Raw genomic sequence first — 26,070 nt, forward strand, 5'->3', positions numbered from 1 at the left:
CCCTATGCTCAGCAGAGGGCTCACCCCAGGGCGAAGTGCTCAACAAATATTTGTTGAAAGAATGAATGGGAGGAGCTGGGTTCCACCCCAATCCTGAGACAACATTTGGGGCATGAACCGTGGTGGGGAAGCTCTGAGTAGTATTTCTTCTGCGATGGTAGGTGACCATTAAAAGATTGGGGACTCAAAGTCACACCAAAGTGATCACAGGCCTCTCTTGCAGATGGCTTCAGTAACTGATGGTAAAACTGGAGTCAAAGATGCCTCTGACCAGAATTTTGACTACATGTTCAAACTGCTCATCATTGGCAACAGCAGCGTCGGTAAGACCTCCTTCCTCTTCCGCTATGCTGATGACACCTTCACCCCGGCCTTTGTCAGCACCGTGGGCATTGACTTCAAAGTGAAGACAGTCTACCGTCATGAGAAGCGTGTGAAGCTGCAGATATGGGTGAGTGCTGGGCAGGCACTGTGGGCAGAATGAGATGTAGCTAGCTATGGGTACAAGGCCTAGGAGGTGGGCCTGGCTTGCAACATCTGGGTCTTACAGCATCAGATATCAATGCCATTTCAAGTCTGGGCCTCCATTGCCCCCATTTTTTCAAACATGTTTATTCTCCTGGGGCGGGGCGGGGCAGGGGTTCAGTTGCTGCTACTTAACTGTCTGAAAGGCTTTATTCTGGCTTTTATAAAGGAGTGACCAAGAAACTGGGCATCAGAGTTACAGACTGGGTTTCAATTCTACTTCTACCACTTCTAAGCCATGGAAACATGACTAAGTTATTTAACCCCTCTCGGCTACCCTTTCCTTGTGGGGGCGGGGGATTATAATCTCATCTAGTTACAGATGGTTGCTTAGCGTAGTTCCTGGGACACAGTACACATACCATAGATGTTAGTTAGAAATCAGTTATCTATTGTTGCATAACTAATTACTCAGTGGTGTAAAACAAGAGTAATAATTAATCACCTCACAGTTTCCGTGGGTCTGGCAGTAGGGTTTGCTTGGGGCCTTTCATGAAGTGTAGCCAGATACTGGCTTGAGCTGCAGTCACCTGAAGGGCTGACTAGGACTGGAGGATCCACTCTCAAGGTGGCTTACTCACGTGTCTGGTGCTGGCTGTTGACAGGAGGCCTTCTTTCCTTTCTTCCTGACTGGCTCTCTTAGCATGCTTCACCGTTCTCACTGTAGGTATGAAAGCTGGTTTTCCCCAGCAGGAGAGCTAAGAAACCAAATTAAAAATGTCTGTGATATAGCCTTGGAGTATTCTCTTGGTCACTGATCGAGTGTGGGAAGAAGGTACACAGCCGTCCAGATACTGGGAGGAAAGGATCATGGAGGACGGGCAGTCTTGGAAGTTGGAGACTCAACTACTATCGTTGTCTGCTGATGGTACTAAGAAAGCATGCACCATGTGAGAAGCTTGTCAGAGTACTTAGCATTAGCTTGGCACTGCAGTTGGAAATCTTGAAAATGTGTGAAATATTCAAAATGTGATGCTATGGTCTATTATACTTAATAAATGTTTAATAGTATATTGTGCATGTATCTTATTGTAAGAGTCTACATCTATTTTTACAAATTATTTCTTATATATTAATATACATAAATGTTATGGGGGTACATAGCATTTTTTTTTTTGAGACAGGGTCTCATTTTTTAGCCTTGGCTGGCCTGGAACTCACTCTGAGGATTCACCTGTTTCTGCCTCCTGAGTGTTGGAATTGGAGGCAACTTCCATCTATAGGCACATAGTATTTTAATATAGCAGCCCTGTTTTACAGAAGAAATCAAAACCTCAGAAATTAACTTGTCTTAGGTCAACCACTTAGTAGCCACAAAGTGACATTTTAACTCAGATCTTCAAATTCTGAATTATGTACATTCTGTTTTCTCTACATTGTGCATCTGAAATCTTAGACAGACCACATTTCCATTTAAAGTAATGTTAAATATTAATTTCTAGAGGGGTGAGTGTCCATTGACTCCCCTTTAAAGGCACTGAAACATCATAAACCATTAGAAATAGGAGAAGCTCTGAAGGTTGTCTAATTTACTGGTTCTCCAATTGTGGTTCAGCCACACCAGCAACACTTGGGGATTTGTTAAAATTCATTCTTGGACCTCACCACAGATGCAATGACTCCAAAATGCTGGAGATAAAGCCCAAATCTGTGCTAGCAGGTAGTTTTAAGGCAGGCTAGAACCCCCAAATCTGTGCTAGTGGGCAGTTTTAAGGCAGGCTAGAACCCCCAAATCTGTGCTAGTGGGCAGTTTTAAGGCAAGCTAGAACCCCCAAATTTGTGCTAGTGGGCAGTTTTAAGGTAGGCTAGAACTGGAGAACCACTCATGTAGTCTACCTACCTTGTGGTGAGAGTTGATGAATATAGGAAAGCGCCTACTGTGTGCCAGATACTTTCACTAATATTATCTGATGTCAATCCCAGCACCAGAATGCGTGGAAGCACATGTCTATAGGGTATGGTGATCAATACTTTGAAACTGGATCAAGGCTGTGAGAGAGATGGAGGAGCTAGAGAGAGAGAGAGAGAGAGAGAGAGAGAGAGAGAGAGAGAGAGAGAGAGATCTGCTATAGGCAACTGATGGGGTCGGGGAAACCTTGCATAAAACACAAACAGCTCTTGCCGTTGGCCAGATGGCACACACTTGACAACTCCTTAGGGAACTGAAGAAAATATTAGAACTTGCTTTAAAATCTATTAATGCAGAATAGATTTATTTTAACTAGAATTTACTATGTAGGTTGGCATGGATTTCCTTCGTGATTCCTATACTAGATGGTCACGTATCCTACAGCTGAAAAATCTTGAGGCAGGAGGCATTCTGCCTGTCTAAGGGCTTGGTGGTAGTGGCTCCCTCACACCTTGGTGTATTGAGAGCGTTTGCAGTTTTGATGTGCCTGGCTTAAGTAGATTTATTGATTATGCTATTTAGTTTTAACTAAATGAAACCCCACAATGGGTGTGTGGCTTTTCCTCCTATTGGAGACTATGCTAAGTGTAGTGACCCCAAGTGGATATAAGAGAGTAGTTGACTGACCCATCTCCAACTTCCTGGCACAAGTTCCTTGTCAGCCATGTTTCCAGGTAAAATCAATGAGGATCACACTAGATCTGACTTAGTCAATCTCATTGCTTTGCTTAAATTTTTTTTCAAGGATTTCTATGTAGCTAGAGTTTTCCTGCTTGCCCACAGTCAGGACAAATCTCTCTCACCTGCCAGTCCCACAGCCACTCAGACCCGACCAAGTAAACACAGAGACTTATATTGGTTACAAACTGTATGGCCGTGGCAGGCTTCTTGCTAACTGTTCTGACAGCTTAAATTAATCCATTTCCATAAATCTATATTTTGCCACATGGCTTGTGGCTTACCGGCATCTTCACATGCTGTTTGTCATAGTGGCGGCTGGCAGTCTCTCTCTCAGCCTTCCACTTCCCAGCTTTATTCTCCTCCTTGTCCCGCCTACACTTCCTGCCTAGCCAATGGCCAATCAGTGTTTTATTTATTGACTAATCAGCAACACATTTGCCATACAGAACATCCCACAGCATTTCTATGTAGCAGAATTATAACTTCTATACTGTTTATATTAAAATTTAAATATTGGTTCATTTTTGCTGTATTTGTGTGGATGGGGTAAGTGCATGCCCACATGTGTGTTTGCATACATGTAGAGACCAGAGATCAATTTTCAAAAACTATTTTTAATTATGTGTGCCTGTGTGGGTTTGTTCATGTGAGTGCAGGACCTGGGGAGGCCAAAAGAGGGCGTCTGATTCCTTGGAGCTGGAGTTAGAGGCAGTTTTAAGACATCCTAGGTTGGTGCTGGGAATCAAACTTGAGTCCTCTTGGTTGGTATGTGAGGCCTCTCTCCAGCCCCAGAGTTCTTTGTTTACATATGGGGATCAAACTCAGGTTATCAGGCTCCTGTCATTAGAAGGTAAGTGCCTTTACCCACTGACCCATACTGCCACCCCTGGGCTTCTTCCTCTATTGTTCTCCACCTCATTTTTTGAAAGAGGATCTCATTAAACCTGGAGCTCACCAATTTGGCAAGATTAGCTGGCCAGCTAGCACCAGGGACCCTGTCTCAGCTCTCACAAAGCTAGGATCACAGGGTGTACAACCACACCTGGCTTTTACAGAGTGCTGGGAATCTGAGCTCAGGCCTTTGGGCTTGCATAGGGATGCTTTACGGACTAAGTCATCTCTCTAGCTCCTGTTTCATTTTCATATATCTCAACATAGTCTGTGCCCAAGAGTATGCATAGGTAAGCTATGTATATGTTGTGCCTGAACCTTTCTTCCTTAAATGAATATGTTTGGAGACCTTGATGATAAGAACCACGGAAGGGTTTTGACAAAGACAGATCTGCATCTTAGAAAAATTCCTGGCTTCAGATGCAGGATAGATGGAAATGAGATAAAGGAACTGTGGTTTTGATCTAAACCTGTAAAACTGTATACATTAAGTTCTGTATAAGTTTGACATTGTGAAACCATTTAAAAATAAATAAATGGATATTGACCAAGCTATAAAAGAGAAGGACAATTAAAGTCACCCAGTGGCTTGGATGTTTTTTAAGTGTCCAAACCTAAAGGACATAGAAGTCATGAAAAAGGATGTAAAACTGTTTTTCTAGTGTTCACTCTGTTGTGGATTTTTCAAGGTGTTTTTTTGTTGTTGTTGTTTTGTTTTTGTTTTTATTTTGTGTGTGTGTGTGTGTGTGTGTGTGTGTGTTGGATAAGTGCATAAAAATATAAGTTATAGTAAAAGTGTAAAATGCAACAACTTCAGAATTCTGATTGTATCAAAATCATTGGGATATATAGACTTTGGGTCTGGATATTCTTACTGTGTGATTTTTTTTTTTTTTGCAAGTTATTTACAATAAAGTTTTAATACTAGTAACAATAATAAGGCTTCAAAGCAAGTGTGCTGGTTTGAATGAGAATGTCCCCCATAGGCTTGTATGTTTGAATACTTGGTCCCCAGTTGGTGGAACTGTTTGTGAAGGACTAGGCGGTGTGGCCTTGTTGAAGGAGCTGTGTCCATGGGGGTGGACTCTGAGATTTCAAAAGCTCATGACATTCCTAGTTAACGTTCTCTGCCTTGTGCTCGTGAATGAAGATGAGCGCCTTCCGCCACTGCTCTAGCACCATGCCTGTCTGTCTGCTGTCATGTCCCCCACCATGATGGTGGGGGCTCTATCTCTCTGCAACTGTGAGCCCCTAATTAAATGCTTTTTAAAAATAAGTTGCCATGGTCATGGTGTTTTGTCGCAGCAATAAAAAGGTCACTAAGGCAGCAAATGTGGCAGTTTACTGGGTCTGCAGTAATAAGAACCACAGACTAGGTGGCTTAGCAGCAGAAATGGTTTTCTCATAGTTCTAGAGACAAGTCAAAGATCAGGGTCCAGGCAGGACTGCAAAGGACACCCCTTCCCTTTCATCTGTGTGGCCATGCAGGAGAAACAGAGCATTAAGGTTCTTGGTGTCTCTCAGGACGCTAATTCTGTTAACCTAGGCCTCGCCCTTATGCCTTGATAACATTAATAACATCTTAGAGGTCCCGTTTCCAAATGCAGCTGCATTTCAAGCTATGTTTCAACATATGCATTTCAGGAGGACACAGACATTCAGTTTATGATAGTGGCAAAGTGACAAATAGGCTAGAAATGAAAGAGACTTGGGAATTTACTAGTTTTGATGATCAATGTATTATGAAGATAGAGAGAGGAAAACACATACTCCTCCTATACTTTTTACACAAAAATTCTGTGATTTTTTTTTTTTAAATCTGTGTGACTTCCAGTAGGTTACCTTGTGTCTACAAATACCTAATATTTCCTATTGTAACACTCCGCAGGGTTGTGGATGAGTGTTAGAACAGCAGCAGAACATAGTGCCTGCCACATACAAGACATGTTAGGTTCTATTTCAGGTTCTGGCTCCTGGTCCACATATAAAGGACTCCTGGGTCATATCCAGTTGCAGAAGTTCTAAACCAGCACCTAGTGACTCACCAGCGTGGTATGAAATGTTTACTTAGCTTCTCCAGCCCAGCTCTCCTAGGGCATTTCAGGAAACTGTTCTCCACGTGGAGAGGGGAGAGGGAGGGGAGGGGCGTCCCTCAGCAGGACCACCCACAACTGGAGCTTTTGTTATCTCTGGGGACAGTGGATGATGATGGCATGGGGCACCTTGCTCTCTCCGTTCTCTTGTTGCGTAGGTCCTTGAGTATTTCCTCTGTTTCCTGAGAGGCCAGTAAATGAGGATCAGAGGAGAAAATCTTCCTGGGGAGGTAGGGTTAAGGGTGAAGCCTCATTCATAGGGAGTGTACACACATGTGACTGAGTACCTTCAAAGCGACAGACCCAACTGGAGAGAGGCCATTTGTTGCTGGTTCTGGTTGCCAAGCAACCCCGAGAGACCTGTGTGGGAAAAGGAAAAAGCGGGGAGGGCTTCTGCCCCCTGTGTGTGTGTGTGGCCTGTTGACCTGCTGGTCAGCGGAAGAATCCACGGGCCTGGGGAAGGACAAAGCCAGTCTAGGACTCGAGCATCTTGGGTTCTAGTCCCAGCTCTGCCCGGTTTGCTGTGTGATGTGGGTGACCCTCTCCCCTCCCTGCACTTGTCTGCCCAAATCTGGAGAACTAATTCTTGCTGTCTTTGCTTCATGGGTTGTTGTGAAGAACAAGCGTGGAAATGGAAGAACTGTGGGCATTGTCAGCTGTGGAAGTTCATTTCATATGTGCTTAATTAAGGTTTTTAAAATGTGTTATTATTTGTGGATGTATCTGTATGATACAAATATGAACAATCACAATGGTAGTGTGTGTGTGTGTGTGTGTGTGTGTGTGTGTGTGTGTGTGTGTGTGTAGGTCAGAGGACAACTTTATGGAGTCGGTTCTCTCCTTCCACCGTTCCGTGGGTTTCAGAGATGGAACTCCGGGCATCAGGCTTGCACGGCCTTTACCTACAGAGCCACCTCTCTGCTCCTTGTGTTTGCTTTAAAGAGTTATTTGTATCTTTCACACCTTCCCGCTGACCCACGTAGTCATATCCTGAAAGAAGGGACTGCCAAGGCTGGCCAGATGACTGACTGGGTAAAAGTGCTTGCCATGAATTCGGATGACCCGTGGTCAATCTCTGGAACCTATGTAAAGGTGGACACGAACTTCACAGAATTGTCCTCTGACTTCCGTATGCATTCAGTGGCCCAATACACCCTGCCTGCCTCTAATACAAATAATAATAATAATTTTTTAAAGAAAAAAGGGATGGTTGAGGTCAGAGATGTCAGGTTCCCTGTGCCGAACTCAGTGGCAGCCCTCCTTGTTCAAGTCATTCAATAGGCTCTATGCAGGACATTGTGCTAGGTTGGGGATGTGTTCTTCCTACTCATGTGAATTGTCACGGTAGTGGGGGAGATGGAAACTAAGCCCAGGATGGAGATGTCTCTCTCATCTGTCCTATGGGTCCTGAAGAAAAGAATAGGCCTGTTTCAACCTCAGGCCTGCGGCTCGGAGCTGGGAAATGCCGAGCTGTGATTTAAGTCTCATCCGTTGACTTGGAGCTGGGATTCAGCCTCTAATATATCCGCAGCTTTAAAAGCTAGCTTGGCTGAGGACTTCATCACACCCATCCTTCCAGGCCTGGTCCACGCCATAGGATGCAGCACTAGTGGCTTCCATTGTGGAAAGACAAATGGCGCCTCTGCTGTTCCCACCAGTGAAGCATTCTTTCATTTCAAGACTTTATAAATGGGACTGTCTCATCCGTCTGGGGTTACTCATGTCACAACCGGGGAAGGACTGGCTGGCTTCTCCAGCTTGCTTAAAGGATGCACAGACACTTGTCCCTGCCCCAAGGTCTGCCGCTCTCCTGTCTTTCTTTTCAGCCCATTCCTCAGAGTGCTCAGTGACCGTGACACTTGTGCGAACCTCCATAACTTCTCTTACTTTGCTCTGTTGGTGACGTTTTGAGAGATAATGCTGGCCTCAGAGTAAACGCTCAACAAATAGTTCTTTTTTTTTAAAATTTATTTATTATGTATACAGAAGAGGGTGCCAGATCTCATTACAGATGGTTGTGAGCCACTCTGTGGGTGCTGGGAATTGAACTCAGAACCTCTGGAAGAGCAGTCGGTGCTCTTAACCTCTGAGCCATCTCTCCAGCCCACAAATAGTTCTTATTAAGATCCAAGGGAGATCAATAAATGGTCCTTCCTTTCTTCTTCACCTAAATTTGGAAACAATTTAGAGATAAATGTAGGAGTCAGAGGGATGGAGAGTAATGTGAAAGCCTTATTACTCATAAAAACTAAGATGAAGCATGTGATTAGAGGCTTTAGCAGTCAGGCTTGCTAAAACCTTACTGTGGAGTCAGATAGACAGACGACAGAGACAGACAGACAGACACACACACACACACACAGCCACAAGACCACATGGCTCTCTCTGCCATCTCCAGGAGGCATCTGATCCTAATCTGGAGACCTATAGGGAGATCAGTGGGCAGCACGGGAGAGTCGGAGGCTGAGCAGAGACTGGGGCTCTGACAAGCTCCTACCCTACGGCTCTAGGAATGCGAGGCAGCTGCCGAGTGTACCACCCTGTACTCAGCTCTCATGATAATCAAAATCGATTTTTCTAGGCAGCAAGTTCCTCAGTGTGTCTCCAGGGACATGCTGACACTTTCATCCCCCCAAAGCCAGTGGGAGCCAGCTGCTAGAGGAGGTTCAATCTGACTTTACCATCACAGCAAAGGCTGTGGGAAGTCAGGTCAGAATTGCAGGCATAGTTTACCTTTGGAATTTGTAAACAAATGAACCAGCAAATCCACTTGACTATTGGAGATAGTCCCCAAGACAGATTCAGGAGTGGGGAGGGGGCTTTGATCCTCTTTCATCCATCCTGACTAGTGTGGGAAGAAAAATCAGCTCAGCTTCCTTTGAACATTTATCCATTCAATAAATATGTGCTATATGCATTTCTATGTGCTAAGCACAGAGGACAAACAAGCAATATAAATATAAATATAATATATTTTATCAAATAAAGAGATGAAGAAATAGATGAAGGCTGGGACTAGGGAGATGGCCCCATGGGTGATGTGACTGCTGTGCACACATGAGAATCAGAGTTTATATACCCATGTAAAAGCTGGGCGTGGTAAGATGTCTCCCTGGAACTCCCCAGAGAAAAGGAGATGTCTGTAGCTAGCTTACCAGTCAGCCTAGCCAAACTGATGAGCTTGAGGTTCAGTGAGGGATTCTATCTTAAAGAATAAGAAGTCACACAGCATTGACATCTGGCTTCCACACACAAGTCTACATGTGCACACACACATGAACAAGTACACCCACACATGAAGAACTATTTCTTCCTGGAAAAGTCACTGAAGGCTTCACAGTTGAAGTACCATATCTTGACAAATGAATACAGGGATCTCAGGATTGTGTCAGGGAGAGGATTTACAGGGAGAAGAAAGGACATTTGCAAGAGCTTTTTTTAAAATGCTTTTTAAAAAAGATTTATTTATTTTATTTTCTGTGTATGAGTGTTTTGGCTTCATATATATATGTGTACCATGTACATGCCTGGTGCCCATGGAGGTCAGAAGAGGGAATCAGAACCTCTAGAACTGCAGTTAGGGTGGTTGTGATCCAGTATGCGGGTGCTGGGAACTGAACTCAGATCTTCTGCAAGAGCAACAAGTGCTTTTAACCACTGAGCCGTCTCTCCAGCTCTGCAAAAGCTTCTGAGGACCTCTTATGTACCTAGCTGTTCTAGGTTCGGCAGGGACTGTGCCATAATGTCCCTACCTATAAATCCATGGGATAACAGTAGACACACAAATATTGATGATGTCCTGTAGACTCTGGGCAGTGGAATGACATGGTCTGACATCTATGTTAAATAAAATTTTAATCTGGATACTTTTAGGTTTTAGAAAAGTTCAAAGATAGAACAGAGAATTCCCATGATCCTTCACATATTTTCTCTAATGTTAACATATCGTAGAACCATGGGACATTTGTCAAAACTATGAGACTGACATTGCTACAATATAATTAACAAATTTATAGGCTTCATTTAGATTTCGGTAGTCTTCCACACTAATGTCCTTTTACTGTTCCAAGATCCTACTATGATGTATCAAATAACATTTTAAATGGCATAATTCATATGCCATAAAACTATGATGTTTTCAAGTATATAGTGCAGTGATTTAAAAAAAAATTTTGATGTAGGGTCTCAGTATATAGCTCTCGCTGGTCTTGAACTTACTACATAGATGAGGCTGTTCTCAGACTCAGAGTTCTGCCTGCTTCTGCCTCCCACATAGTGGGATTCAGGATGTGTGCTACTACATCCGGTGGTTGTGAACTGTCATGTGGGTGCTGGGAAATGAACCCAGGTTGTCTGTAAGAACAAGTGCTCTTAACCACTGATCCATTTTTCCAGCCCTGAAAAAGCATTTGAGGACCCATTCAGTGATTTTGGCATAGTCATAAAACTGTGTAATTATCACTACTAATTCTAGCACACTTTACCTACTTACATCTTCATATTTAACAGGATCCCTCTGAGACAGTATTATGTCTGTTTTAAGAGTGAATTAGGCTGGGTGGGGGTGGCACACGCCTTTAATTCCAGCACTTGGGAGGCAGAGGCAGGCGGATCTCTGAGTTCGAGGCCAGCCTGGTCTACAGAGTGAGTTCCAGGATAGCCAAGGGCTACACAGAGAAACCCTGTCTTGAAAAAACAAAACAAAATAACAACAAAAAAGAATGAATTAGGATGAGCTATGGACAAAAGCAGGGAGAGCTGAGTAGGATTTTTAGTAATGGAAGCCAGGATAATGGTGGCTTGAGCTGGGATGTTGGAGAAGCCTCTGAGTGAGCTGGGAAGGCTATAGGAAGATCAGGGTTTGGAGAGACAAGACGGGGCTCCATCTGGTTATATTAAATTGGATTCAACTGTGGATAACCAAGTAGCTATATGGAATAAGCAGCCGAATTAGTGCATCAGTAGCTTAGGACAGAAGTCCTGGCTGCAAATACAGATGAACAAGTCATTCCCATGTAGACTGGCTGCAGATACAGATTCCCACGTAGACAGTACTTGAAACTATAAGACTGGATCCAGTCCCCAGCACCCCGAGTAAATGTTTAAAACTATGAGACAGATGAAAATCAACAAGGGAGTTGGACATTGTGGTGCTCACCTATAATCCTAGCACTCTGATGAGGGCAGGAAGGTCAGTTCAAGGTCATCCTCAGCTACATGGTATGCTTGATGTCAGCCTGAGCTCCATAAGATTTGCTCAAAAACAAAAACAAAAACAAAAAAACATAACATAATGAGAAATAATGCTGGGAAGATGAAGAATTGGCAAGAGAGATTAAAGAAAGAGAAAATGTAGTATCTTGGCAGCCAAGAAAGGATAGTTTTAAAGGGGAAGGAACTTCCAACTGTGTGGAATTAAAAGGTTATAGATATGAAAGTAGAGGTCTAACCATGGGGCTTAGCAACATGGAGGATGTTAGTAACCTCGATACAGCAGTTTTCATAGTTGGGATGAAAACCTGGTAAGACTGGGAGATAACACGTGGAAAGAAAAGAAGCAGAAACCTAGGATAGAAAGAGAATGCCTGGAACAGTATCCTTGAGCTGCTGAGAGGGGATGAGTTCAGGAAGAGAGGGCGAATTCTTGCTGGGGGCACACACTGTGTCTCCAGCAAGCAGGGAGAAAGCAGAAGGCTTGGACACAGGTGCAGTCCAGGGTTGCACGTGCTGGTAGAGGTTATTTTGAATAAGGAGGAAACAAGGGCATCGGATCTAAGATTCAGGGTAGGAGAGAGAGATTAGAGATTTGAAGAGAGAGGACACCATCGAGGGGGGGGTGAACAGACTAGGGAAGTGTAATTTGATTGCCATTTAGCATTACGACTTCACTTGAAATTAATGATAATACATTGGCATTCATGTATTCACGAATCTGAAGCACACTTGTGCTTTCCCCCAGACGTGTCCTTGTTCTGTGGATATAGGCACAGAATAGACAAAGAGTTGGTGTTGAGAAAAGTGTTGAGTATGGTAAGCCAGCAAAGGGTCCGCAGAGCCAGGGGCAGGGATGTGGGCAGAGAAGTCATTGTTATAACTGACCACAGGATTCCAGACAGACAGAGAGGGAGGAGGGACACAGGGGTGAGGGACAGTGAAGAGGTGGTAGGGCATAAAGATGGTTGAAATAGAACTGATGAGTGGGCAGCAAAGGTCCTAGTGGTTTTAGGATGGGAGGCTTGAAATTCCTGCTCTTATTGATGAGGTGCAGGTGTGACCTAGAGTGGCTGAGGTGGGGTTAGAGAGCAGCATCATTGAAGGAGTCCCAGAAAATGAGAGTCCAAGGTGTTGGAAAGCTCCTCTTGGTGGATTCCAACCACCGAGAATTATGGAGGTAGCCAGGTGGAACCCGCCACTGTTCACTGGCCAGTGGAGGGATCCATGGGTGGCATAGCCTCCTGATATAAGCTGGGGGTGTGTTTTGCTTTGTGAAGGAGAGAAGCAGAATGATCTGCAAGCAGGAGTGGGAAGCTGGGCAGGAGTGAGAAGCTGCAAGCAGGAGTGAGAAGCTGGGCAGGAGTGAGAAGCTGGGCAGGAGTGAGAAGCTGGGCAGGAGTGAGAAGCTGCAAGCGTGAGCAAGAAGCTGGGCAGGAGCAAGAAGCTGCAAGCAGGAGTGAGAAGCTGGGCAGGAGTGAGAAGCTGGGCAGGAGCAAGAAGCTGGGCAGGAACGAGAAGCTGCAAACACGAGTGAGAAGCTGCAAGCAGGAACGAGAAGCTGCAAGCAGGAGTGAGAAACTGGGCATGAGTGAGAAGCTGGGCATGAGTGAGAAGCTGCAAGCAGGAGTGAGAAGCTGGGCATGAGTGAGAAGCTGCAAGCAGGAGTGAGAAGCTGGGCAGGAGCGAGAAGCTGCAAGCAGGAGCGAGAAGCAACATCTAGGCCACGTTCCGACTTAGCCATGCAAGGATGATGAGGAAGGAAGCAACCAGCAATATGGAGTCTTTGGAGGAAGGTGTGTCCTTAGAGAGAGCTGGGTTTCAGTTGCGGCAAGGAGGGGAAAGAAACATTCAGATGAGGCTGTTGACAAAAAGAGAGGGGAGGAGATAAGGCTAGAACGGAGGATTTTAAGAGAATATTATGAGCTGTGTGGCAGAGCCCGGTGATAAGAGGTGGCCTGGGACGCTTGGGCTTCTTGCCAGGACTGACGTGGACAGACAGATAAGGGGCCAAACAAAACCAATTATAATGCAGACAGATGCCCCGGGACTGACAGGGGTTGTGTGTGAGTGGCGGAGGGTTTGTTCTCTCTAGACCTGTGCCCTGAGCCCTGGAGACAGTAGAAGTACTCTTCTAGACACATGCTGTCCCTCTCCATGTAACACATCCGTAATCACTGTGGCGATGCATAGCGGATGCTGTTTATGTAAAATGCCCTGACCTGAAGATGGCTTAATAAAGCCTCCCACCAGGCTGATGGGAGCTGACTAGTGGCTCCATGCCAGCACTGTGCTCAGTGATTCCGTCACCTCACTTCATCCCCGGTCTCTGGAGGCAGGTGCTGTAATTGCTTGAGTACTGGAGGTGTACAGGAGTTTGGTTGCTAACTCGAGTTCACCAAAGTAATGGTAAGTTTCAGAGTCCAGCTTTGAACCAATGTCTGTCTGATTCAAAATTATCATACGCCGTGTTACATTCTCTGTCTTGTTGTTTATAGCTTTACGTATTATAGGGAAGGGCTCTGGGAGCTGAGGAGATGGTTCGGTGGTGAAGTGCCTGATGTACAAGCGTGGGGACCTGCAATTGGATCCCGGGACTCTCAAAAAGCCAGCTGCAGTAGTGTGTGCCTGTAACCCCAGCATTCCTGTGGGGAGGGGGGAGGTGGAGGCGGGGAGGCAGGTGGAGGTGTGAGCTTTGATGCTCATGGCCAGCTGGCTGGAATGAGAAGCAAAAATCAAGAGAAAAGCAAGCCAGCATCGAAGCAGTCTTTGTCCCTGTTCTATTGCTGTAAAGAGACACCATGACCAAGGCAGCATTTATAAAAGAAAGCACTGGGGCTTACTTATAGTTTTTACTTATAGGTTAGTTCATTATCATCACAGCGGAGAGCAGACAGCCTGGCGCTGGAGCAGTAGCTGAGAGCTCACATCTGATCTACAAGTTGCAGGCAGGCAGAGCGCGAGAGGGAGCGACAGAGACAGAGAGAGACAAAGAGACAGAGACAAATGGACAGACAGACTGAGCCTGGCTTGGGTTTTTGAAACCTCAGAGCCCACTCCCAGTGACACACTTCCCAATCCTTCCCAGACAGTTCTACCAACTGGTAAGCAAGCATTCAGACAAGCACCTGAGTCTATGGATACCATTCTTATTCAAATCACCACAGAAGCTGTCCTCTGACCTCCACACACATGCCTGGAATGCAGCACACACACACACAGACACAGACACACACACACACACACACACACACACACAGACACAGACACAGACACACACACACACACACACACACACACACACACACACACACACACAAAGGGCTTTAGTAAAGCACTCAGTAAATTGTGAAAATATTAAGAATTATATTTATTGGAGGTGGAGCGATTGCTCGGTGTCTAAGAGTTTTTACTGCTCTTGCAGAGGACCTGAGTTTGGTTCCCAGTGCCCACATCAAGCAGCTCACACTAGCCTGTACTTTTTAGCTCTTAGGGGATCCCTGGACTCTGTGGACACCTGCACTCACATACGCACATAGTTAAAAATTTAAAAAAACAATTTAAGGAGGCTTCTACTTACTGTGCAGCCAGTATATATGTGGGTGCTTTTCTGGCCCTTTATCCTCTGTGTGATCGTCACACGAATGATACACATGACAGATAGGGAAACAGAGAAGGGCTTTCACCAACTCTTACAGAAATTAATAAATGACACAGCTGGGATTCAAAGTTAGAGCTGTCTACCACCAAAGTTCGTGCTCTTTTCTTTTCTTTCTTTCTTTCTTTTTTTTTTTTTTTTTTTTTTTTTTTGGTTTTTCGAGACAGGGTTTCTCTGTGTAGTTTTGGTGCCTGTCTTGGATCTCGCTCTGTAGACCAGGCTGGCCTTGAACTCACAGAAATCCGCCTGGCTCTGCCTCCCGAGTGCTGGGATTAAAGGCATGCGCCACCACCGCCCCAGTCTGTGCTCTTTTCACACCCAGCTCCCTTCACTGCTCAGTGATACCCTGGGCACCTCACAGGAGGTTGAGAGACACACAGCCAGGGCTAAAGTTTGGAACCTCCAAGAAAATACTCCCTGGAAAGGACACATTACCCACTCCATCTTATCGTCTGTTAGCTCTTTAGGCCCCCTGTCTATCAGCCTCCCTGTTCTCCTACAACTTTAGAGATGATTCTAGTCAGTACCACAGTGAGCAACCCTGGTGTGTAGGTGTGAATTAACCAAGTTAGCGCTTGATGCAGGGACCTCAAAGGCAACGTCCTAAAACTGTGACCTTTTAATACAGTTCCTCATGCTGTGGTGACCCCAGCCGTAAAATCATTTCATTGCTACTTCATAACTATAATTTTGCTATTGTTATGAATTATAATGTAAATATCTGATATGCAGGGTATCTGATATATGACCCCCGTGAAAGGACCCTTGACCCCCAAAGGGGTCACAACCCCCTTGTTGAGAACTACTGCTCTAAGGAGTTGCTGAATGATTGACACAAGATGAGATGGGGCTCAGTCAGTTCAGCTGTGGCCTAAGCAGAACGGATACCTGGCACCAGCAGTGTCTGAATTTCAGCTACTTTGGCCATAAAGCAGGACACAAATACTAATGGCAGCTTCTTGGTATTCAGTAAAGGCCAAATGAGACCCTACAAGGAAAGGCATTGGCTTCGTGTCTGTTACAGGTGCTCAGCACTCAAGCATGAACTTACACAGCAAGGGAAGGACCAGAATTAGCGTTGACTGTCCTACTATGTTGTGTTGTGTGACTGGGTCTTAAGTGGCCACTGTCACTTTTAGGATCACAAGCCTCGGGTTGGATAAGGTAGAGTCATCAGCAGAGACATGAGAAGTTAGAAGGTGGTCTGACTGCTTTTCCCCTGTGCCAGTGGACGATCGAGACAGCAGCAGTGTTCTGTCCAGCTGCTGTGGAGGCCGGGTTCTCAGGCTTTCCTGGATCCTGCCTGCTGTGTTGCTAAGGGAAGGGGTGGGAACATTGGAGGCCACTCAGCTGAGGAGTTGAAATGCCTTCCTTCTGCAGCCGCCTCCTTCCCTACACCACTGCCCCACACCTGGGTTGCCAGGTGACCGCCGGAAGCTGCTGGAAAAGCTCCTCTGTACCCCCCCCCCCCCCCCCCCCCCGTGCTTCTCACCTTCCTCTGTGAAGTCTGCAGACTCTGTGAATGATGCAGAGGCTCTGAGCTCAGGCCCAGGTGGGTAGGAGGTCAAGTCCAAGGGGATTTCTCTCCTTTCCCCCTTGAGCAACAGTTTTTCTCCAGCTCAGAACTAAGGCATGCATTCTACTCATCCAATTGTTAATTTTACATTCATATTTCAGCCTTCTTCAATTTTGTTCCAGAATCCTCCCCCCCCCCCCTTTGATCTAGGGTCTTATGTTCCCCAGGCAGGCCTTGAACTCTCTCTATAGCTGGTCTGATTTCTGACCCTCCTGCCTCAGCCTCCCAAGTGTTGGGAATTAACCAGTGTGTGCTCCTCCACTTCCATCCATAGCCCTCTTCTGAGGGCCAAGGCCTGGCTGTCTCCTTTCCCTTTCCTGTCAGATTCCTAGTACTTCACCCTTAGACTGCAGCAGTAACCCAAACAGAGCTTCCTGCTCTGAGTCTTGTTCTTTCCAAATGCTCTCTGATCACTCTCGTGCCAGTGGTGTGTGTGTGTGTGTGTGTGTGTGTGTGTGTGTGTGTGTGTGTGTCTGGGTCTGAAAGGCATGGTTGCCCATCAATACACAGAAAATTCTTCTGCCCGGCCGTCTTTACTTACCCTTCTGGCAGCCCACCAGCTACACCTCCAGTCCCAGCCCACAAGGTACTTAAAAATAAATAAATAGAACAGTCTTAAACTGGGCATGATGGTACACACCTGTAATCCCAGCACTTGGGAGGAGAAAGGATCAGGAGTTCAAGATCATCCAGAGCTACACAAAGAGGCCACCCTGGGCTATATGAGACCCTGTCTTTGGGGTTGGGGATTTAGCTCAGTGGTAGAACGCTTGCCTAGCAAGCACAGGGCCCTGGGTTCGGTCCTCAGCTCTGGAAAAAAAAAAAAAAAAAAAAAAAAAAAGAACTTGTCTTCAAAAACAAAACACATTCTTGGAGTTACATAAAAATGTCAAAAATAATACAGACTTCCCATTGCTCCTCATTCACTTTACCCTCTTAGTCCCAGTTTACATTAGCATGGCATGTTGTTATAGCAATACATTTTGACTAAGTTCATAATTCATATCAGTTTTTTTCTGTCCCCTCCCTCTCCTCTGTGACTCTGTGTGTGGGTGTATACATGACCAGAAGATAATTTTCCGGAGTCAGTTCTCTCCTCCCATTGTGTTGAGACAATGAGTCTGACTCTGGTTATTTCTGGCCCTGGGCAGGTTACTGTGTGAATCTCCTCCTCTGCCTCCAGTTTCACCGCAGGAGTCTTAGGACTCCAGACTCCAGGCATGGAACCTGCTTTTTGTTTTCTCCTTGTGAGCTCTGGGAATCAGACTCGGGTCACCTGGGTTGTGCAGCTAACCCCTTTTCCCACTGAGTCATCTCCCTGACGCTATATAATTTTCTTTACATTTTTACCCAGTGTCCTTTTTCTCTCCCAGGACCTCATCCAGAATACCACTTATACTTAATTGCCCCTTCTCCTTTGGCTTGTCTTGACTGTGACTTTTTTCCTTTATGTTCTGCCCAGGCTGTCCCCTCCCCCCTCGTCATCCTCTCAGTCCTCTTTTCTCATCCTCTATCAGAAAACCCTCATTTGATGCTAAAGATTCAGTCCAGGCATCATCTCTTCTGGGCCTCCAGCCCGAGTTAAAGCCCTCTTAATTTTCACACCTGCCAGCTGCTCCGCAAATGTCTGGAACACAAGGTCTTCTCCCTAGACTGAAATTCCCCAGGGCAGTGGGCGGGCCCGACTCACGCCTGTATCTCCAGCACCAAGCACTGGACCTTGTCAAGAATAAGGATTCTAGGGCCTGGCAAGATGGCTCAGTGGATAAAGGATCTCTGTGCAAGCTTCAGAACCTAAGTTCAGATCCCCGACATCCTGCAAAAAGCCAAGTGCAGCAGCATACACCTGTAATCCGGTGCTGAGGATTCAGAGCCGGGCAAATCCCTGGAGCTCACTAGCAGCCAGTCTGGCTGATCAATGAGAACCCCCAAAGAGAGACCCCAGAGAGAGATCTCAAAAAAATTAGGTGGAGAGCAATTGAAGAGGACACTAGGCATCAGCTTCTGCCTTCTACCGCCTTCGTTCCAGCCTCCTCTGCAGAAACTGGTTTCTTTTTTGTTTTTAATTTATTTTTAAGATGAAGTCTTGATATTTGTCCAAGTTGGCCTTGAGTTTCTGGGTTCAAATAATCTTCTCACCTTAACCGCCGAAGTATCTAGGGCCATGCTACTGTGCTGGGCAATGCTGACAATTTATTATTAGTATTTTATGTGTACAGGTGTTTTTGCCTTCGTGTATGTCCATATACCATGTGCATATTTGGTGCCCACAGAGGCCAGAAGAGGGCATCAGATCCTCTGAAACTGGAGTTACAGATGGTTGTAAGCTGTCATGTGGATGCCAGGAACCCGGATCATCTCTGGAAGAGCAGCCAGTGCTCTTAACCATGGAGCCATCTTCCCAGTCCCAAGGCTGACAGTTTCTAATAGGGTTCCAAGCTAAACTTTCCAGTTTCTTTTTCTAGCTGTGGGAGGGAAGGGATAAGGAAGGAAAGGGAGACGAACAAGTGAAGAGAGAAAGCCTGCGGTGACTCTGAGGATTTGCTCTGCTCAGGCCACCGTGAGGTGTCGCTTTGTAAGAAGAGAGAGATGTCCTCATTGGACAGAGCTCTCCCTCACCAGTGTGTTGCTGCGTCAAGTGATTAAGCCCAAAGCCTGGCCTGGAAATTTACCACCAGCAGAGTCATAATTAGCCTTTGAATTTCCTTTTGGTGGAAGTTTGTTCTGCCGTTTCTAGCCAGGCGCTCTCCTCCGGCTCCTCCTTCTGCACACTTCCCTGCCCCTCCCACTCCTGAGGAATCCGAGGCTGACTGGCTCCTCAGGAAAGAGCAGCAGATTGAGGGCAAACTGTAAGCTGAATGAACATGACTCACGTGTGTACAGAGCTCTCCAGCTGCCAAAGCAGTGTCACAACACTCATTTTACCCTCCTAGCAGTGCCCAGAAAAGATCATTATTGATCGCACTATTTTTCAGTTAATTCTGGTTCTCAGAAAGCCAAATTACGGGTCCAAGGTCACATGCTAGGAAGTGGCAGAGCTGGAGTCTGAACTCAAGTGCACTCGGTCCTCAGATCCCTAGCGTTTCTGCTGCCCCTCTGCGGTGCCCTTCCCCGTTAAGAGCTTACGGTGTTTACGGTGTTTACGTGGTAAGTAGGGAGGGGCTGGAGGGGTAAATAGGGAGGGGCCCAGTGTGTGAGCTACTGTGCAAGCATGAGGACCAAGCCCAGATCCCCATGTGAAAGCCTGGGCATGCACTGTAACCCCAGTATGAGGGAGGGTGCCGTCAGGTGGATCCTGGAGACCCATTGGCCAGCAAGTCTAGCCAAATCACTGAGCTCTAAGTTCAGTGAAAGATCCTGTCTCAAGGTAAGAGGTGGAGAGTGGTAGAGGAAGACTGATGTAGTCCTATAGTGTTTACATTCACCCCCTACCCCACTCCCCACGCACACACAATTAAGGGACTAGTAAGTGCTGCAGAGAGGGAATACCAAAATTAAAAGATAAGAGTAAGGATAATTTTAAGATAGTTCTTGGGTTGGGGGTGGTGGCACATACCTTTAATCCTGACATTTGATCTACAAAGTGAGTTCCTGGACAGTCATGGCTACAAAGAAAGACCATGTCCAAAAAAAAAAGCTTCTTGGCAGAGGTGATTCCATACCTGATATGAAAACAGAAGTGGGTACCTAGGTGCATAGGGCTAAAAAAAAGATTTAAAAAAAAATTGTGACCTTGTTCCCAAAGAGGTTTAGGATACAGAGTTATGGACTTGTCTGTTCAGTTCGGTCTTGATTCCTGCCCCATTTGCCCCCCAGGTATGCTGTTTCAAATGACCTCCCAGGAAGGTGTTCTTTCATTCACAACCAACTAACTAACCAAAACAAGAGTAGAGTTTACAGTCTAGTGAAGGGGACAAACACTGTGACAATTCATTGAGAAGACAGGAGAGGAGTAGGCTGTTAGGAGGGCTGTGTGTGAGGTCAGACCCCCTGGTTAGGGTCTCTACTGCTGTGTGATCTTAGGCAAGGCATTTAACCTCAGTCATCTGTACGAGTGTGAAAAAGGAACCCCTCTCAGGAAGTGATGGGTTCGGGAAGAGTGCCCGATACACCGTTTTAACTAGCTGCACCCCGTTATTACGTCTGCCCACTGGTATTGGAGAGAAATGGAATCGTCGAGGAGGAGGTGTGTGAGCTGAATTCTGAGTGACAGGCAGAGAGGCCTGGGACTACAGCTGCTCCAGGCAAAGGAAACAGAGCCAGTTAAGAACACACTGTTGGGGACCTAGGGAGGGTGACCAGAACTAGGAAGAGGAGACTGGGGAGGGGTGGCATGATCCTCGGGGCCTGAAGTGAGAAAGCCAGAGTGCGGCAGCTTAGCCTTGGGAAGACAGTGTACCACTCTTGAGCCCTGACGCTCAGCTTGGAATACTGGCAAGTACTCTTGAACTTTCTCTTTGATTTACTGCTCAACTCAGAGTCTGTTTCTGAGGACTGTTGCAGCAACACTGCCTGGAAACCACTTGTCATGGTTCCTGATAGTATGGCCTCAATCCATGTTGGCGATCAGTATTTGATAATTTGTAATAGTCACGGTGTCCTATAGCATGTAGCTCCTTAGATCCAGAAGCGGCTCTAACATTTACCGTCCGGTCTAACATCCTTATTTTAGAGATGGAGAATCCAAAGTCCAGGGAAGAGGGTGTTGATCTTAAGTGTACCAAGCAGATGAGCAGTGGGATTAAATCATACTGGGTCTCCTGGAACCAGCCTGCACCTGCGTTTCCTAGCTCTTCCCAGGCTGCCTCTGACAGGCTCCTCCCTCCCTCCCTTAAATGGTTGTCTCCCTTCCCTTGTAAATACATTTCAAGGCTTTTGCTTCCTGGAGCTGAGTGCTGATCCTATTTTTAGACCTCTCTGGCACCTGTATGCAAATGATCCTCAGGGGATTTGTCTGCTATGGCGACTCTGACCAACTCCCCAAAGAAAGCCAGCGATGCCACCAGAGGGGAAGCACAGCTCAGGGTAGGCTGGAGATCCTGGATGCCTGACTTCTCTTTCTAGTTAAGTCCCAGAGGTCCCGGGAGCTTGTTTGAATCCCTCATCTGCTGTGTATACACAACTCCTCGCGTCTCCATATGGAAACGAGTTCTGTAGGGTTCCTGGGCCAGACCTCAAGCTGCGGGTTTGGCTTTGGAATAGCACAGCAGAGGGTGTCTGTCATGGCATTGGTGTAGGTTCTGGGGAGATGATCATTGCTTTCAGGAAAATGGGAGTAAGAACAGCCTGAGGCAGAAGAGGACTGGGATGACTGGGGGTGGGGGGTGGGGTGGGGTCCAAACGCTTCCCCCACAAGTCCATGTCCCCTGATCCTTGATCTAAGCAACGGCACTCCAACCGCACCTTGTTAGCTACCACACAGTCACCGAATGTGCTCTGGGTGACAGCCCCACGTCGGGCATCACTGTCCTGTTCTTTTCAGGGCAGTGTCCATGTGCCTTGGCCTCAGAACTCTAGCTGCAGCATCACTCGCTACTTCCTCCCCACCTTTACGTCATATGCTTCAGAGAACATAAGATGCTAGCAACTGTAAGATGCACCCCAGTTTCGGAGACGCTTAAACGTGGAAAAATGGGCTTTTGAAAATCCATGAAACTGTTTTATACCCCTCCCAAAATGGAACTGTCTGTGCTCTCCCCAGATGTTTCAAGCCTACCTACTTTTGTGGTGTTTCTTTTTTAGCTGTTTATTGTGGAAAAATTCAAACATACACTCAAGTAGGGAGAATAAATAGTACATGACCATAATAATAAGATGGATAGATGGATAGTGTATATACCCACCATCTAGCTATAACACTTAGTAGCTCATGGTTAATTGAGGCATATTAACCATGTTTTTCTCCAAGTTCCTTCTCTCTGGATGTCTACTAATAACAGTAGCAACTGCCAGGGCTTGCTAGGGATTTTTTCTTATTTATAAAAGTAACATACACTCATTAAAAATATTTTGCAGGCTAGAGAGATGACTCAGTGGGTAGATGCACTTGTCATGCAAATGAAGACTCAAATTCAAACCCTTAGAACCCATGTTCTAAGCCAGACATGTCGTCTGGGTGTTTATAACCCCAGTGCTATTACTGGGAGATGGGAGATTGAGACAAGAGAATCCTTGGAAACTCAAGGGCCAGCTAACTGGAGTATGCAAAGAAAAAACAACAAAGAGACCCTTTATCAAACAAGGTGGAAGCTAAGGATTAACATCCATTCTGACCATCACACACATGCTGTGGTACACCTATTCCTCAATTACACACACAGATGTATGCACGTGCGCACTCACATGTAGGCACTCACACACACACACACACATACATACACACACACATACACATATTACATACATACAAAATATTTTTAAATTATGGCCAACCTTAAAGAAAACATTACTAATACTTGATTGCATTTTTGTTTATTCTCTGTGGAAGAGGCACAAGCCATGGCACACTGGAAGAGGCCAGAAGACAACCTGATGAAGTGGATTCTCTCCCTCCATGTGGCCCCTGGGCTTGAACGCAGGTTGTTGGACTTGGTGGCAAGCTCCCTTTCCTGCTGAACCATCCCATTGGCCTATTATTAGTATCTCCATTGACTTCTTTTCTGTGTCCTTCCTCTGAATTTTTAACATAGTTGAGGTCATACTATGTATTCAATTTTATACCTCACCTTTTCTTTTATCTGATATTGTGACATGAGCATAGCTAATATTAATAGAAAGTCTTAATGAATATTCATTTAATGATTTCGTTTTGCTTTATGGGAAGGATGTACCATAGTCATTCATTAATTCATCACTCAGTAGTATTTGCTTCTCATGTCCAGCACTCTGAACTAGTCAAAGAAGGAAGCCCAACCTTTGGCCCCCAAAGCGTAGTGTTGCCCGTACTCTGTCATTTTAACTACTTTCCAACTCGGAGCTGTTGTGAATCATGTTGCAGTGATCACCGCTGCATGCCAAACCTTTGCTACATTTCCCTCCCTTACTCAGTGATGAAATCCCTATTTTACTTTACCTTTGTGGGCAGCTAATAGTATCTTTTTTTAGTTTAGTGAATTCAGTGGACTGAAACAATCAAAACCCTTTATTTCAAATTGCACTGATCTGATTACTTATTGAACACTCACTATCTCTTTATTAATTAACCATTTCTTTTCTGAGAACATCCGTTTGACAGAGAGTGCTATTTTTATCACCTGTAATTTCCCAGCACCAGACCTGACTTTCTTCATTTCCTTGTGCTTGCTATGACCTCAGGAGATATTAAGTATAATCTTGTTCTAGGTTTGACTTTTTCCTCCTGGCCCCCCTTCTACCCCACTCTTCTCCCTGCGTCTTCCTGTCTTGAAGGGGAGCTGGGTGAGTCATAGAAAGGAGACAGCAGGTGGTAAATCATGTGAATTCCTCAGAGAGCCTCCTCAGAATGCTGTGAGTGATGCTGATGTCAATTTGGAGGCAAAGGAGTGGAGAGGAAATGGGCTGGTAGGTCTGAGGCTAAATTTGTCCCTGTGAAGTACTGGGAGTACAAACGGGTGATGGTTTATTCAACACACATCTCTAGAATCCCTGCATTGTGCCCAGACATGTGTGGGTGCTCATGAGGACTTCTTTGATGACGAAGCCACAAAAGAAACAGATGATGATGAGTAGTCAATAACCATGTACCTGTCGGAAGGGTTCAGACTCAGTGGAGATGTGCAGCAGACAGCTGGAAATTTCCATCTGTAACTGGAAAGTGAGGGACTGGGGAGGATAAGGGGCCAGTATAGGACACAGAGCCAGCACAGGGGAGAGAGAAGGGAAGGACCGGCTGGGTGGTGGTACCATTAGTCCTAGCACTTGGGAGACAGGGATCTCTGTGAGTCTGAGTTCGAGGCCAGACTGGTCGACAGAGTGAGTTCCAGGACCGCCAAGGCTACACAGAGAAACCTTGTCTCCAAAAACAAACAAACAAACAAAAAACAAAAACAACAAAAAGCAAACAACAACAAAAAAGGGACGGACCAGCAACCTGCATGTCACAGAGGCCAAGCAGAAGAGTCTCAGTAAAGGGGTTAGGGTTTGGGGATGCTACTTAGCCGAGGCATTATACTATCTTCCCTTCCCTCATTCATTTCTTTGTGGATTTATATTTTTGCTACCAGGTGCTAAGCATTGCTGTTTAACATTGGAGGTACAGAAATAACAAGGCGCAGCCCCATTTCCTGTCTAAATGAGAAGTACAGGTGGGAGTGGAGGCAAATCCCTGATATAGGTGCTCGATTGGTTCGTTCTGCATGCATTTACTGACCATCTAAGACAAGCCAGAGGCTTTGGTAACAGTGAAAGGAAGCCTGTGACATTCTGTTCAGTTCACCTGCATCAGGCAACATTTGGTGCCTGCATCTTAATGGGAATTAGCAGTCACACCTGTCAACATTTTTGAGTTGTAAAAGGACTTTGTATCAGGGACCAAGGCTAAAATTAATGCAAGGCGGTCATCTCACTGAACTTTTGATTTTCATCTAAAAAATGATGCTGACCTCTTGTATACCTATCACAGGATTTCCGAGCACTGGCAAGTTCCCCTACTACCCTGTGTGGGTTCTGAGAGTAGGGAAGGTCTTATCCACTAGTATAAACTCAGTAAATGCATAGGGAATTGATGTTCTCACAGGGATCTTCTATCTCTAATAGTCTGTGCTCTGCTGTTGCTAAAATAAAGACCCACATGCATTCTGTGGATGCCAAAAAGAATGATGATGAGGTCTGGCAAGACGGGACAGTGGGTGAAGGTACTTGCTGCCAAGCCTGAAGACCTGAGTCAGGTTCTTGGGCTCTACATGAGGGAAGGAGGAAATGATTCCTTTCTACAGGTTGTTCTCTGATTTCCACCCAGACCGTGTGGCATGTGCGTACCCCAAATGTAAACTAAATAACAAGAATGATGAAATGTATATTTTGAAACTGAGCCCTTCAGGGTTTCCCAGGATAGATACCCTCTGACCTGAACTTCAAACCCTAGATAGGATCCTACTTGTTCACAGAGACCAGGGAAGTGCTTTTTCATTTTCAGTCCTGGATCCTAGCAATCCTTCTCCTGCCCTCTGACCTCAAGGATCTAGCCATTACTACCTATGTGTCCTCAGAATCCAACTTCCTTGCCCGTAAATCAGTAGTGGCAATGGAATGTAGTGCTAGAAGAAACACTGGCTGTGGAGTCAATTCTAGATTGCTGTGGTAGACACCGTGACCAAAAGCAACTTGGGGAGGAGAGAGTTTGTCTTAACAGGTTCAGTTAATTCTCGAGGGAAACCGAGGCAGGAACTGAAGCAGGGCAGAACCTGGAGGCAGGAACTGAAGCAGAGACACTGAGGAATGCTGCTGACAGGCTTCCTTCCCATGCTTGCTCAGCTTGTTTTCTTACAGAACCCAGGACCACCTGTCCAGGGGTGGAACTGACCACAGTGGGCGGGACCCTCATGCATCA

General features: G+C 45.8%; 1 protein-coding gene across 1 annotated transcript in view; it reads left to right on the plus strand.

Annotated features, from left to right (window-relative positions):
- The first annotated feature begins 223 nt into the window (after window positions 1-223).
- Window positions 224-26,070, plus strand: part of Rab3b (RAB3B, member RAS oncogene family) — a 57,523-nt gene continuing 31,676 nt past the window's right edge. The window contains exon 1 of the mRNA XM_059256032.1: window positions 224-451. Within this exon, the coding sequence (XP_059112015.1) occupies window positions 224-451 (228 nt within the window). The remainder of the gene's footprint in view (window positions 452-26,070) is intronic.

Source organism: Peromyscus eremicus, chromosome 2, assembly GCF_949786415.1.
Source record: "Peromyscus eremicus chromosome 2, PerEre_H2_v1, whole genome shotgun sequence".
NCBI classification, from domain to species: Eukaryota; Metazoa; Chordata; class Mammalia; order Rodentia; family Cricetidae; genus Peromyscus; species Peromyscus eremicus.